Consider the following 16,613-nt stretch of genomic DNA (forward strand, 5'->3'; position numbering starts at 1 on the left):
GAGCGCAATAGCAATTATAAGCCAGCATTGGGTGGGAAGCAGACAACAAGTGCGACTCTAGCTGTAAGAACATATTTTGTTTATGAAGCTGATGTTCCTGTGCTTCATGTTTTATGAAACGGTGTAGTTTTACAATAATAGGTGGTGTCCAAATTATGCCCCAGCGACGGCTCCCTCCAAGTAACACGAACAGATCTCGAAGGCCATGCATGCGCCAGGCTTTTTTTTTTAGCCAAGCCAAGCTAAGTATTAGCATACGCCAGTAGTGCTATAGGTGGTGTCTAAAACCCTACGTCTATGACATGCTTCTGGCTCTCAAAATTGCCTCTGTCGCATTCAAATCAGCAAAAGCAAAGCCTTTTAGATCCGCATTTTAAATTCAGAGGGTGCCACCGCATGAGGCGTGGATTTGAACACCATCTATTATTGCAGTACCGGCACCCATTCATGGCACAATTCATTGATGGCATTTTGTATCTCACAGGGACCACGTAACTCGGGGTACTAACTCGCAAACTTGCGTACGTGCAACAGCCCCCATGTGCACCCCAATGCGTTGAACAGCTCTGCCCACTCTGCCACTCTACTGGTCACCACGAAGGCAGCGTCGCTCATTAGTGCGCACTTTTTTTTACATCATAATATGTATAGAATAAAGTGCAAAAGCCTAATAATATATAGACTGCAATTTTAAGCAATAAGTATGCTGCACTTAATAACACCCAACTTGCATGCAGTAACCTCGCATGCTACATCTGAAGTACAGACTTCACCGCCAGGCCATGCCATTTACTGGTTTTTGAGACTTTCTTTGCCAATTCCTACTTTAATCGCAAAGAGCCTGCTGGATTCGATCACTATAAATCGTGATGAGCTCATTTCCATCAACGTCATGCAACACATTCTCACCAGTTGTCAGCCCCTTTAATACAACCCTTCCCAGTTTCTTATACATTAGAAAAAACTAACTTTATTACTGGAAATGCAAACTGTGCATGTTTGGTGATACACAAAGCATGACAAAGATAAAGTATAATATCAATTGACTCACAGCAATGTATACATCCATGGCACCAGTAACGGTGGGCAACAGATACGGATCCACCACAATTACACGGAACAAAACTGAAAAGAGGAGGGTGTATGGTATAGTATGGTGCTAGGACATGTGCCAAAATCGCAAGAGAAAGCATAAACTTAGCAAACCACATTTTTTTAAAGAGTTGCAACACCATCATTGAAGTAAACCATCAGAAGAAAGGTCAATTCTGCATGAAACACGCTGCCCAATCAGAATCAGACCTTTCAGGTATGCTGAAGGAAGAAGTTTGTCCGAGAAATGTTCCATAGGTGAAGGAATCAAAAGGCAGCACCACAGCAGACATGCTAAATAGTGTGAACGGGTCTTCCCAAGCATTCAGGTTTGCACTACACAAGACTGACAACCTCCTGCTAAGCGTACTATTCAAGCTGAGGACTGTGAGAACATCAAGGATGGCATGAGGAAGAGATGTGCCAAGGATGATGGCACTTGCTGATGTGCTCATGCTTTATTTCCACTTATATTACACCGTTCACCATCTTTCGTTCGTTAAGCAAGAGGTGTGAAAAAAGCAAGCTTGCAGAATTTGGAATATCCTCTATTGCTGCCTTTTCGCTTCAGATGTGTGATAATTGACGAGAAGTGTAACAATAGCTCTCTCGTCATGTTTAAAGGTAACATTCTTTTCGTCTGTGTTTTTATGTCTATAATAGTTTCCATATAGCTGACTTAATTAGGAGTCTAAAACTGATTAGTTGCTTGAAAAGACTCGCACCTGTCATGGCCTCTGGCACAATAAACTTGTGCAGTAGGGGTCCTTGTGCAAATGCACTCTGTGAAGCTAAGGAATGGTATTCCAAGTGATTCTTATTTGACAACTATCGGCAACTAATCACTTTCAGCATGCACACCGCAACAATAAATAGTTCTAGTTGTGTAACATGTTATATTAGCTCTACTGTAATATGATCCTCTTCATTGCAACCAGCTCACTATACTGTAACAAAAGATTTAGCATGTGGTCAGGCACTTTTCCTTATGGTAATATGGCATGGCTAAAACCAATAATGCAAATCAAGCCTTGCATCCAATCAAGATGCAGTGTAAGTCCAGCTCTGAAAGGCACTATCTTCATCTATCAACAAGAAAACTTTCTAGAACTATAGTGCCTAAGGCACATGGTGTTCATAATGTACATCTTAAACAGGAAAACATCTCTCTTCATGTTTCATAAGACTCACTTTATTGTACCATCATATGCAACAACCACAGACTACTCTAATGAACAGTGCAATGTTTTCAACATGGCAGTGCCTTATGAGCAGGCCAGATGCACCTGTCTACAGTGCAAGAGGTTCCACCAAAATGCAGCTACATATGTTGTTCTATAATCAACCATGCCTTTTGACGGGAGCACTGGCAACAGCTAGAATACATCTTCCTCAACTTCTAGCTACTTTAAACCTTTAAGCTACTTTGAGGCAATTAAGGCATTTCGCCCCCCCCCCCCCCCTATTAAAGACATTACAAATAATATCACTTATATGTGCTGTCCAAGACGCTCTCGCCACCAGATCATGAATAACTCGGCCTGTGCAGTTTTTTCCATGACATTACGCACAGAGCGACCGAAGCATGAATGTGATAACCGATGGTGCTCACTTCCTGGTGTCTGCATTTTACTGTAAGGGCATCAGTCCAACTAGTATGACCTCTTTTAAAACACCAAGTGCACAGGTCCTGTGTAGTCTACAAGGCATTGGCCTGGCTCATAGTAATAACATCTGCATGGTTTAAGAAAACACAAATGCAACATAGCAAGACAACTTTCTCTGTGCACCTGAAGGCTTATGGCATTTATAATTGGAGTCGAAAGTGCTGCACACAAGAAGGATGGCCTTTTCGCTCAATGGATATGCAAAAAAAAAAAAATCAATAATTCAGCTGTGTTTAAATCTCTTACTAACTTTTATGTGCAGTATTCGTCTGTTAATGGCACAAATCATTTCCTGCATCGTCTATAGCAATCCCCCTGTATGGCAGGCGAGCCTGCAAATGCATGCTTGTCAGACGACTACATGCTACATGCATAAGTGAAGCCCTTACTTTTGATATCAGCAATGGTCATATCTATACTTTTCTTTGGATAAAAGTTTTAGGGTCACACTGCTGAGCATATTTTTGTCTACATGTAGTGCAGTCATTGCAGGCAGTTGAATGACAAAGGATAGTAGCGAGCAAGAAAGAACAGGGTAAGGGAGGATATAAAAAAGGGGGAAAGGGACCCATAAAGGCCACTGTCACCCACCCACCTCAAGTGCTGACCCTTACATTTAAAAAAATATTTGATTTAAAAATCAAAATTGGTGGGACGACATAGAATTCTTGCCACCTCCAACCCTGGAATGTATAAATGTGTTTAAGATATTTTTATTACGATAGCAATTATATGGACACTCCAGGTGCATTTCTGCCATCGGCGTCACCGTGATGTACCGCACAAAGTCCAAGGGCGATAAAATCATCGCCGCGCACTGTATGCTGTATGCGCGAGTGAAACCGTGCGAGGCTGACGCGGCGATATCGGCTCGCCAGCGAGGAAAACGCGGAGGAAGCGCGCCGTCTTCCGTCGGGCGGAAGGCTCCTGGGGGAGGGTAGGCCGGGGCGGCCCGGGCCGCTGCATCTTGAAAGCCATCTGCGTTGGGAGCTAAGTCCGCCCATGCGCTCTGTTTTCGCGGCTTAGTGCGCGTTGATGCGAGACGCAGCAGGGAGGTTAATTCGCTCGCTGCTACTGCCGCGCTTCTTCACTTCAGCGTTTCGACAGCGAGTTTCCGCGGTCATCGAGTGAGATATGTTCATGTTCGGTTGGGCTAGCGTGACACCACGCTTGTTAATTTAGTTAGTACGCCTATGTTTACAAGTTTACATGGCCGATAAAACTACTGTCCTACGTATCGATGTCCACTAATTTGCTATCGGAATCGATGCTTCAGCTTTTGGGCGAAACTGCGACTTTTTTCAGTACGCCACACAGACGCACACGCTGCTGGTCATGCTTGCAAACTGCTCAATGGCAAAAGCGCACGAGTGCAGCAAACAAAGTGTACCACTGGTACTGATTTTATGACACGGCTGTGAAGGTAGTCTATAAAACTCAGTTGAATGCATTTTTTTCTATAAATGCCACTGAAAAAATGTAATTACCTTTCTGCCCTGGTTTGTAGATGGCTTTGTCTGTCTGCATGAAAACAGAGTAACTCTTGTGTTCATAAGTGAGGTCCGTTTCATTTCGGAAGTTCAGACCGCCCGAGCCTTCTGCTGTGATCTTGTACTTTCCAGGTCCCCAGTCGCCAATCTGCAAATCAAGATATTAATAAAACTCCAGTAACTCAACGTCACTGTAACACGCAGAGGAAAAGCTCACGGGTAAAACATTTGTTTTACCCGCAGAATAGAAGCCCAATGTGTACACCTTCCTTTTGTCTTCTTGTTCTTTTGTAGTGTTCTCGCAGAGTTAAATGGGTCCAATATGTACTATTAACGCACTGACAAAGAAACCAAACGAGGCGGAAAGCAACGCGGGCGGGTGCTTCCACAGCGCTCTTTCTGTGCCCATTTTCGAAATCGAAGAGGAAAGAGAAGTGAATTTTGTTGGCGAATATCTAAACCACAGATGGCGCCATTAAGATCACGTAAATTGTTCCTTCAATACTGTCAATGCAACGAGGGCGTTATAACCCGCAATTAAATATTCAGCGGCGATTTAGCGGTAAATGCGAGAAATGCGTTAGCATTACGTGTCTCACCTCTTTGAGGTCCCAGATCCTAGATTTAAATCGCGTTCACAATATTACAAAGTGTTGTTCAGGAGCTTACTCGACAAGCGTCCTGCCTCTTCGATGTGTTACGGAGCAAACTACTGTCAGCTGCACTACATACTTCTACCAAGTTACTTCGCTTAACTATTGTCCGCACACACGGCCTACATTGCCTGCCGGAGGGGAAAGTTTGGGTGGATACTTTGCTATAGACCAATGCAAAAGCCTGCCGCATGCCACAAAAAATCGGACCGCTAATTTATTTTTTGTCGTTGAGATCACTGCATGCTCTCTCCAATAAAACTCAAAAGATTCATCTTCGCGGTCGTCCTGCACGCAGAAGTAGCGGTAGCGGGGCCAAAGGTCCAACGTTTATGCTGCCGCCTTGCTGCGCATGTTACGCCGCTTGACCAAGGCCGCAATAAGCTGCTGTATATACATAGTCGGCCCTTCGTACTTTCGCATTGCTGAAGAATGCGCAAAATGATACGAGAAAATTAACACTAAAAACGTCTTTGCTGCAACTCTCGTCAAGAATACCGAGAAAAAAAAAAAACATTACCGAGCAAAACACACGTACCTCGAAACTCAAGACTTGAGTCTCACCTAAAAAAAAAAAAGAGAAATACATTTTTAAAAATTGGCACCCGAACAATTGCGCAGGCATAGCTCGTAATTATCAAGCACAATGTTAGCAGGGAAATATTTTGAATACAACAAAGTAGTAAAAGCAACAAAACTGAACAGTGGTCGTAACAGCCTTCAGTGGAGAGCAGCGGCGCGATACATGGAGCACGATTATTTTTACTATCATTATTATGATTATTATTATTAAAAAACATGTAATAAATATTCTGCCTATTTAAGATTTCTTTCGCTTAATAAAAATAATAACTTTATTTAGATCGATATAAAGGACCCTTATGCGATAACGTCTGGATCCTTAGCTACACACCAGTTAAAGATCCATGCAGGTATATCAAGAAAAAAAATCAAAGGCACTTAGATATTTCTACGTGGATGAACGCGAAAGCATGGCGACGTCTCTCCGATAACGCCTCGGCCTGGACGTCCAAAGGAGTCGGGCGCATCCCACGGACTGAAAAATTAAATTATGTGGCTTTACGCGCCAAAACCACTTTCTGATTATGAGGCACGCCGTAGTGGGGGACTCCGGAAATTTGGACCACCTGGGGTTCTTTAACGTGCACCTAAACCTAAGTACACGGGTGTTTTCGCATTTCGCCCCCATCGAAATGCGGCCGCCGTGGCCCGGATTCGATCCCGCAACCTCGTGCTTACACCATCTATCTACTGACTGACTGACGATGGAACGCACGACAAAGCTCGCCGAAATCACCGCACCGACTGGCCGCGACGCGACGCGCGGCGCTATATAAATAGACGGATCACACAATTATCCCGGCAAATGCAGTTCATGGAACCCTAATCTTGCGGCGGGCGCTATGCGCGAAGGCGAGCATCCTGGTTTTCTTTTTTCTTTCCCCCGCACGGCCGGCGCCGCCGCGGATGGATGGATGTTATGAGCGTCCTCTTTGCACCACCAAGCTCTTGCTATTACACTGCCTAATGTCCTACCTAGGTTAAACAATAAGAAAAGAAAAAAAAAACACGAACTCCCACAACCAAATTTTCTGATCCCCTATTGCGAACTGTGCTTTTGTACGTCTCCGTTTTTTGTCGTTTCCCTACTTTTCTTCCACCAATCTTCCAATCGCCTCTTACTAATCTCTACTGCGAACATGCTTACTTTCCCCTACTATGGCTGAACCCAATGGCTTCACGGAGGCCAGTGGTACCTAAATCGACCTCTGGGCAGATATCTTCACATTCTAATAAAACATGCTCCATCGTTTCCCTAGCTTTACCGCAGTACGCACATGCTTCTTCCTTCTTATGTCTCGCTTTATAAGTGTGTGTTCTAAGGCATCCTGATCTCGCTTCGAAAAGTAATGAGCTTCCCTTTAAGTTATCATAAATTGTTTCTTCCCTGATTTCGTTTTTTTTTTTGGTCTTAAATAGTTACTCGCGGATACGCGGAGGTGACCGCCATCTGGTAGTGCTTCAAAGAACCCAGCGCCCACGCGGCACGCGCCTCCCGTTGATCGACTGTGACCACGTGACTTTTTGTACCATTTCCGGGGACGCTGCCGGATTTTCCGCTTCATGAGCCATATAATGTTTTAACATCAATGAACTATTCAGAAGCGGGCACAACCTTTCTTTTGTTTTGCCTTAAAAGTTACATACTTTCTGGGTGGAAAAAAAAAGAGGAAAAGAGAAAGGAAAGCAAATATCATTTCAGAGTGATTATCTACTAGATAATTATGTTGCATGACCGACTCTTACGCCCGCCTCCTCGTTTTCTGTTTACTGATTTGTTTCCCCATGTCGTATTGTTTTGTCTACCACATGTGTCTTCTTTGCACGTTTCGTCTTGCGTACTACTTTTTAAGTGCACCAGTACGAAGGCTCTTTAACTGTTCCTGAGCACTGTAATAAACATTTGATTTATTATTAGTATCATTATCATTACTAAATTAAATCCTGGAGTTTTACGTGCCAAAGCCACGACCTGATTATGAGGTGGGGGACTCCGGATTAATTTTCACCCCCTGGAGTTCTTTAACGTGCACCTAGGAGGAGTAGATTTCAATGAAGAGAAAGGAGAAGTCGAAACTAGAGAGCGTGTCTCTAGCCTGCTGCTCCTCACTGGGGAAAAACGTCCACCTAAATCTAAGTACACGGGCGTATTTGCTTTTCGTCCCTATTGAAATGCGGCCGACGCGACCGAACAGATCCAGCGACCTCGAACTTAGCAGCGTAACGCCACAGCCGCCAAGCTTCCGCGGCGGGTTATTATTATTATTATTATTATTAATTCCTCGGTGTGTTCTTCGTACCTTCTATATGCTGACGACATAAAAGTTATATTCACGACTCTTAATAGTGCTCCCGACTGCACCGACCTTCAAAAAAAATTATTTAGCTCTGCAGAGAATAAGCTACACTTAAAGACTTCAATAACTGTGACATTAAGTTATACGCCGAAAACACACTATATGCAATTTTCGTACACTATTTGCGATGCTCCAGTGCCTCGAGTGGATGAAATGAAAGACTTTGGTGTGTACTTAGACAAAACGCTATGCTTCTCGCACGTTAGACATGTAAACAACGTGCCCTTCGTGCTCCTGGCATTGTTTGTCGTATATCCCAAGATTTCGACACCCCTGTTGCCTTCCTGGAATTGTATTCTGCTGTGTGCCTTCCCCTACTAAAGTGTGCCTCTAATAAAGGGGAAATGAGACATCCACCCAATCGTAGCAATTGCTACAAAGGAAACCCATACGGGTTCCTCGAAAGAAAAGTCTCGCAGTTGCAGAAAAATTCGTCCTGATCCGGGACTCGAACCTTTATTAATTACTTCTTTCCACCTTGCGGGTTTTCGCAGAACTATTACTTCAAAGTATGCCTCTGTAGTTTAGGGCGGAACGTGCAAATCTAATTCAGACCTCACTGAACCTTGGTGAGAATAAGTTTATATGTATTCTGAAGCACCGCTATTGCGGTTCTGGCGACCCCCATGGTAGAGCCCTCTCAGATGTACCTTAACTCGCACCTCTAAAATCAAGACGTATAAAATCAACCATTTTGGCCCTTTACAAAGTAGTTCATGGCACTATACACATCGCCCAAGGCTTCGTGATTATGTGCTTATTTTTTCTTTCTTTCTTTTTTTTTCTGCGAAAGTATACCAGACAGCAATCCACATTTCTCACACGGCCTTGCTGCAGTAATCACTGTCCTATGGGTCAACTTGAAAAGAACATTTTTCGGCCTGTATTGACATATTTCAGAGTTACTTCCATGTGGTTCTGTATACGTTCAGACAATCATGTTGCACGATTAACCCCCTTCTACGCCCACCTCCTCGTTTTCTTTTTTTCCCTATTCGTTCCTCTCCCTCAAATATTTTGTCTACATTTGTATCATCTGTGCATCGTGCCTTGTGTATAACTAAGTGCAACATTACAAAGGCTCCGAAGCTGTTCCTGGGTGATTGATTGATTGATTGATTGATTGATTGATTGATTGATTGATTGATTGATTGATTGATTGTGTCGCGTGAAACTGCAGACAATGAATATTCACAACCATTAACGGCCGCTCTCCTTTGTGCCGTAAAGATATCACGCTCCTCTCTCGTGACGACAGCTTTCCGCCCACGAGACACGAGGACTCAAATGCCACCTGGTAAACAGACCACTTGATTACGGCGGGAATATCTTAAAAGCGCACACGTACAAAACTTGAGCAATGGGAACGAGATGCATGCGAAGTGAAAAGATAGATGACGCACGGTCCTGAAGCGTGGCTCTCTTGTTGATAACGTTGAAGTTGCCGTTGTCTGCGCGACCCGACACGGTGACCAGCATGTCAACAGGCAACCGGCTCTGGCTCAGCGAAGCACTCACATGGTACTTGAGGTTCGGCCGCAGAGTTTGCGGCGCCACGATCGTATACACGCCGCCACTGCAAAAGAACGCCGCACCTGGTTACTCGGTTGATGCACGCGGATCGAACCATAGCACGCACGATAAAGAATGGGAGTCGTTTATTGCAATGCAAGGCGCATGCTTTAAGGAGAGACGAGTCAGCGCACGGAACAAAATAAGGCCAGAAATTGAAGTCGGTAATATGGAGATGCCTCGTTTCTTCGTTTAAGTGACATCTTTGATAAATCAATGCTCAATTGAACGATACGGGTATATTAAACATCCGTTCGCTCATACCACCGAGACCCCCGCATCCAAATATTGAGTTGACCTAATGACGCTTTCGAAAAAGTTGACGCCGACAAAGCGAGAAATGCTGCTAGCAGCAGTGCTGCTAGCAGCCCGTAGGAGTCCCATACAAGATGCGTCATGCAGTATGAGCAGCGTGTCAAGTCTCACCGTGGGCAACGCACGACCCTGCTTTCTCAGGTCGGCTTCTCCATATAACATGTTAATGAAAGCCAGGCGTGCAAACACGGACAAAAGCAGGAACGAATAGGTCAGCCCGAACAACAAAACATTATCAGAACAACATAACTCTCAGTATCATAAATCCCTACTTTGTTGAACTCTCAGTCGTTTAATTCACCGTATAACACTGTCAAAAATAATGGTGACGTCAAGAACGCAACTTACAAGGCGAGAGTTTCTGCAGATGTATGCATGCTCCTCACGCTGACCTTCCAGAAAATAAAAATTTGGGTCCATCCAAAAAACCCAGGCTGAAGTAAAATGCGTACGCTGTCGCCGATCATAGTGTTGTACTATATACGCACGCAATATGTCGCCCATGCGCCAACTTCCTCATGGGGGAAAAAAAAAGTAATATAAGGAAACCTGCGGCTGAGCCAACTTTTTTTTTTCCTCGCAAAACTCAGTGTACACGCAGCGCAAAGCGCGCGATATGCTACACTTGCTATCATTATTCTCGCCCTGGATCATCAAAGCAGCATAGGTACATTGGTCGGCAAACAGCCTCCACGCACATATTGTCCCGCAGCTTACTCGGCACGGAAGCTCCCTCATATACGAGTACTGACACGCCTAATGGAGTGATTGTTGGAACCTAAAGCGCATCTGCACTTAGGCTGCGAAAGAAGTGCCTCCGGATATACTACAGCTCATCATAGCAAACCACAGCTTCGGCGTCGCTGCCCTATGGATTGTTTATTATGTCGCCTTGTAGACGGATTGTGTGTTCTTCCTAAATTGTATACTCGTTAATTTTGCCGAAATAAATTACTTACAAGACAATTTTTTATTTGAATTTCGCGCGGAAACCTCAACGCTGGTACGTCAGTGTGACATCACGGATTTCGAAGTATTTTCTCGTATTTCGGCTGTTGTGGAGCAGTAAATGTTCCCGAAACTTGCCATGTTCAGCCTTCAGCTCTTTCAGAATACGGCGTAACGTATATTTACCGATTAAAAACTGCATATTCCCGAGCAGACGCTGTCAAAATCCATGACGTCCCTACGAACTGGTGCGGGAATTTCAAGGCGGCGGCGTCGTCGTCACCAGCCTCATGCTTGCGTCTTTTCTGGCTTACCGAGCCTCCTCCCACGGTAGCCGACTTTTTCGGTATTGTAAAATCATACCTCACTAACGCAGCACACCTCATTTTTTTCTCTCTAGTGCCCCTAAATCGATTCTTGTTGACGCACCCAACATTTAACTTCTGATGAGTAACACCACGTCTTTCTTTCATTTTTCTTTCGACTTCTTGTGGTTCCTTTTTAAGCCTGAAATCTCCACCACTCACTTACGTGTTTACATTTTCTCCAATTCTTGGCATCATTCATCGGTGTTCATCGATTGTAATCGTTTTGTTTCATGAACAATTGCAGTTACACTTACTCTTGCATACTTCCACACCGGGGAAATGTTGTAGGGAACGCCATAAGTGACTGGTAGGCAATGAATTGAAAGACACTCTCGGTTTTGCAAAGGCAACAGAAATAAAAAGTGTTTATGACGCGTATGTACACTTGCATCAAGAATAAGTTGACGGCACGCAGTAAGAATATTTACAATAAGCGATAGGACATGTGGACATGTATTTTGCACGTACATTGCAACAACTCATCCGCTTAATCTGAGAGTCACAGTCACACAGTTGGTGTGGCGAAGGTTAAAATAAAAGTATTTTTGCAAGCGCCCGCCCTATCTTTCTTTACACTGACCAATGAGTCCGCCCATGCACTCAGACGAGCTAGAGTGAGATAACCACATAGATATCCAACGGTGCCAGCAGCCCCGCAATCGCTGTGGGATAAGTGTGGAAACAGGCAGCACTCACCTTTGACACGCTACGAACGGCACAAATGCCACAAGCAAGAAGACTGCCGCCCCCATGTGCGTCCTGCAAGAAATAAAGCACGCTGTGTTACCAAGCTGCGCGAAAAGTCAAATCCACAACAAAGCGTGATGGGACTATCCAGAGCTATTACACTTTCGTAAAGCAAGGAAAGCACCGCATGTAAACTATGAAGGCGTTTCTTCAAATACCTGACCTGACGTTTAAAACCGGCGATTATATTTGCAAAATTTTCGACGCCAAAGAGATGTCGCTTCTTCGTCTGTTCGATGATCCAGAGCTGACAAGCGAAACGAGTCCTGGGACCCGAAGCTGCAGTGGGTCATCGGTCATGTTACCTTTCGAAACGGCAAACAATGAAGCTCCCTTCGAGTTGGCAACGATCGCATTCTTTGGAAGCGGTAGCGACTGTCAAGACGAGATTCCTGAAGTCGCTACAAGCTGACCGTTGCGGAGAGAGCCAACGCGGGCGACTTCCGTGGGAACAGCGTCGACCCCTGTTTCCCATGCAATTGCCTCTTCCTTGCATCGGAGGCGGGTTCTAAATTTGGGACATATGGGGCGGAGTCCGGCGGGGTGGTGCGACACCACGAGTGGGATTTTGCGAACAGTTCGACGATTCCAATTGGCAGACACAAGGACACTAATTCCCTCATGTAGCGAAAGAGGGAAATCGCCTGCTTAAAAGCGGAGCTTGATTGCTGTGTGGGGTGCTGAGTAAAGACTCCCACATTTGAGCTCGATAATCATGTAGCCCTTCTTGTGAACCTCAAAATGTAAACTTGTACATGAAAATTCATTTTATCATCACTCGGACGTCGTTCTATACTTCTCTTTCGCCCGCCACCCTTCACGGCACAAGCCATGGAAACTTCGTGGCCACTGGGAGCAAACAAGGCGGAGGGGAGCGAACGCTTCGCGCTATTGTGTTAGCACTCGTGTTGCGTCCTCCTCCGTCTTTTCAAGCGCTTTATATTTGTTATTACGTTATACCAAGAAGGCCGAACTTCAACCCGTGTCAAGCCTCGACCTGCTTCTGGTTTCAACACGTCTCCGAAACTTGAGATTAGGCGACCACCTTCACTATGCGCGCGGAAATACAGCGAACATAAAAAGCCACCAAACATCTTGGGTCGCCCATACTTTGCACCTACCGCAGCGCGGGAAGACGGCAGTCAAGAGGGTTGTTTGATAGCGTCGACCCCTGTCAAGCCACCATCCTTCTCGGCTCACCATAGCCCGCTTCCTATAATTGCTATCTCATTAAAACATCGAGAGAATACCCGTAGAGAAGCGCTCAACACACATAAATACAGAGGCGAGCGCGCGCGCGCATTTCACTGGAAGTACTCTTAGATGGAACAGCTCAGTTAGGTTGATTACTACTTCGCAGCCAATTTTCGCATACGGGCACGCAAAACGAATCAAAGGAAAATGAAATTTCAGCATTTTTTTTATGTAGCATACGTTTCAACGAGTGATGTCCATTCTACTCTTTACAAACCTACGTAACACAATTGTAGTTGACAGTCGCTCATTCATACAAACTTCCGCCTGCTCAACTTCCACCTCCGCAGGCACTACCCATGCACTGCACCGCACAAACATGAAATACATTTACACTCCGCTCTTACCCAAAAGGCTGAGTCTGTGACCCGACGTCGTTTTTCCGGCATTTCGTCTACATAACAGCTGACTTTCATTCTAATGTGTTGCGAGTTCTATTCTACATTAATGTGAGATGAGTTTATGTTCAATTTGTTTTTGATGTTATTTGCGTGGTGAACGGTTGCAGTGCTTTTTCGTCACCTGACTGATTTTTCGTTGTAACCTTCCTTTTGATGAGTGCCGGTTCGGTATGTCATCTTTATTATAGAGGGTGTCCCAGCTAACGTTAGCCAAGCTGTTCAACGAAAAATAAAAAAGGAGGCCGATGCAAGATACGATCTTAAGACCTCTACGGTGTTTGGTCGTCAGACCTCAGGTGACTGCAGGTATCATCATTCTATCTTGCACTGTTTCTTAAATATTTTTTTCCATTGAACAGCTGCTTGAATAATGCTAGCTGGGACACACAGTATACTTGCTCTACGAGAAAATGACTAGCTGGTGCCGCTAAAGGCACATTCATCTCCTAAATATAATATATAAAGAAGTGAAAGACATTTGGAAGAGAAAGTGAGGTTAATAGAATAACAGTAACGCTGTGGATGGAGTACTGAGTTAAAGATGCTGCAAGACGCTATAGTGGAGGGCTCGGAATTAATTTTGACCATTCGTTGTTGGTTTATGCGCACTGAAATCGAACACTGCCGTTATTGCGCTAACAAGCCTACACCAAAACGCGGCCGCTGCCACCGGAAATCGAACCCTCGACCTTGCACGAAATAACGTAACGCGATAGTCGCAGAGAGACTTAATGCTCAGGAAACGCTCGCTGACACGGCGGACAATAATGTCGAGGAAAGAGCAGGTAAGCGCTGCAGAGGACATGGAATGCGCCGTTACGAAAACTGAAGGCCTACTCGAGTAAGCACACAAACGAGGCCGAGACACACGTAAGGGCGGCAGAAGAAATACCATCAGCGACCCGAACAGAGACGTGTGTGCGCAAAATGCTAATGATTATTAACCCCGTGAGTGTAGAGCACGAACGGGACAACCAGCGGTCAGCCAGTGACTTCCGTGGCACAGCTCTGGCAGGCCACGGTACGGGCGGACAATAGCGGCCTGGGAAAAAGTAATCCCGACGTTTCCCACCGCATTCTTCAGTCGCCTGTGGACTGTTACTGACCGGTGTTCGTAAGCCCGCGAGACCGCTGTCTGTAGCAGACGATGCACGCGACCGCACAGCGCCGGTCCGGAGCAGTGAGAAAGAGCAACGCCGCCCACTGTGCTCAGAGCATGGGCCCCGCATGAGAAAGAAACGGCGCTGCTGTGGGGGAAGGCGAACTGATAAGTAAACGGACTGCGGTGCCCGCTGGAGCACTCGCTTCGTCGCGTAGAAGCCACCGATATGCGATGCTCAGTTTGCATTTGTCCACACACGTATACACAGACTTCCAATCGCTTTATTTACACACCGGTTAACGCTGTCGCCGCAATCGACACGCTTTTAAACATCTTCGCAAAATTTTCCTACGCTATGTAACGCTTTATGCGTTGTCAGCGAAATCAGACATGCAAGTGGACTGGAGACTGACCGACTGCCCACAGAAACACATGCAGTAGCTGCGAAGCGCAAAAGCCCGTGCGCTAGGTGGCCCGCCTCCGGTCTTGCCGCCTCAGTGGGCCACCAGGCCTGTGCGCAAATAATTGCTGGGTGACGAGCGTCGAGTGCCCCTCGCGTGCCGAACAGGCGAGTGCGTGCCACGAGGGCCGGCGGAAACAAAATTTCAAGAGCAACGCCGAACAGGAACGAGCAGGGAAGAGCGGAGCCGCCTCCCTCTCCGTGCAGCTACCGGCGGCCACGTCCTGTGTTCGTGAAAAGCATCCGGATGTAGACAGACACAACACAAACATAGGGCGGCCGAGAATTCCCCGCGCTGCTACTGGGCCAAACCACTCTTCGGGCGCGCCTGAGCCTCGTTGGCGCCTCGGCCCGTGTACTCAGGTTTAGAGAAAATTAGCCAGCAAACGGGCACACGCTCAGCGAGGTTCATTGCGGGAACCGGAAGTGACGCCAATCGGGCGCTGTCGTAGCCGCGACTCCTTGCATTCACAAGAAATTGGCTGGCGCAAGGAGTGCGCCGCGAACGTCTCGTGCCACCTCTGTTGGCACCGCTCGTTGACAACTTCCAACAAGCGCGTGGGATCATGAGCCGAAAACTGAAGGTCTTACAAAATGCGTCACAAGGACAGGGACAGAATGACGACTCGCGCTTCAAGCGGAACAGTGTTTGCACGGTAGCAACCGTCTCACCTGCTTGGGCAGGAAATGTGCAGTAGCGCGTACGTGGCCAACAGTCAGCTTCGGCTCGTTCGCTACCGTACGTTTTCACGTTTCCCGAAACGAAGCGGCATCCCGCTTCCTCCAGCCGAGATTCCTCGTGGCCCGCAAGGACTATACAACTTGGGTTTTCCATGTCCCACACTGCGCTTGTATAATCAATCAAAAACTTGGTCAGATTAAATTATATGAGCATAGATGAAACCGGAGGAGTACACAGGAACACCGTCTATTACAAGAATATTCTGGAGAGAGGAGGAGGGAGGGTGGGCTTCCATTGAAAGCTGGAGAGGTTTACCTAGCTGTGACCTATTCGAACTGAAACCCATGGAGTATGAAGTGACACAGAAGACACATAGCACCGGCGCACGCGATATCACAGTATCTGGTTGACGCCGGAACAACGCATAGAACTTGAAAGCGTATCACGTAAGGAGCGCATATTTAGGGCCTTAGTGAAAGAACATATCCTGGCTCCTAATCAAAGCTGATCGATTTTTGATGGTGCGCATTTTTCAACATACGTACCTAGCAGCTTAGAATATATAAAGCTTTGGGACAGTTCTGTCGTTTCCAACGCCGTTTTCCGACAGCAAAATACAAGCAGACAAGATGCGGGTACCTCACAGGGGGCCTTTTTTCCGCCAGGTTCATTTGATTTATTGAGTTGCCAAGCCCCATTCCGCTGCTTCATTGTGGACATGTTTCTGCAACATAAATTGCGTTTTTCCTTTCTGAACATATGCAGCGGACGTGCACACACTCTTTATGTAAGGTTTAAAAAAAATACTTCGAAACTATTTGAAACATGGCTTGATTATTAACGCAAATTTCTGTCAAGTATCATGGTTGTTTTATTTCTATTTGCTAGTGTTTCTAATTGCTCGTGTCTCTCTCCAATAGAGT

General features: G+C 45.9%; 1 protein-coding gene across 5 annotated transcripts in view; it reads right to left on the minus strand.

Annotated features, from left to right (window-relative positions):
- Nucleotides 1-16,613, minus strand: part of LOC135911403 (CD109 antigen-like) — a 130,056-nt gene that overhangs the window by 55,098 nt on the left and 58,345 nt on the right. For all 5 annotated transcript variants that reach the window (XM_065443675.1, XM_065443701.1, XM_065443692.1 and 2 more), the window contains 5 exons: nucleotides 11,741-11,803; nucleotides 9,245-9,417; nucleotides 5,441-5,466; nucleotides 4,247-4,397; nucleotides 1,052-1,125 (listed from right to left, as the gene is read on the minus strand). In XM_065443675.1, coding sequence (XP_065299747.1) covers nucleotides 1,052-1,125; nucleotides 4,247-4,397; nucleotides 5,441-5,466; nucleotides 9,245-9,417; nucleotides 11,741-11,803 — 487 coding nt within the window. The remainder of the gene's footprint in view (nucleotides 1-1,051; nucleotides 1,126-4,246; nucleotides 4,398-5,440; nucleotides 5,467-9,244; nucleotides 9,418-11,740; nucleotides 11,804-16,613) is intronic.

Source organism: Dermacentor albipictus, chromosome 1, assembly GCF_038994185.2.
Source record: "Dermacentor albipictus isolate Rhodes 1998 colony chromosome 1, USDA_Dalb.pri_finalv2, whole genome shotgun sequence".
Taxonomy (NCBI): domain Eukaryota; kingdom Metazoa; phylum Arthropoda; class Arachnida; order Ixodida; family Ixodidae; genus Dermacentor; species Dermacentor albipictus.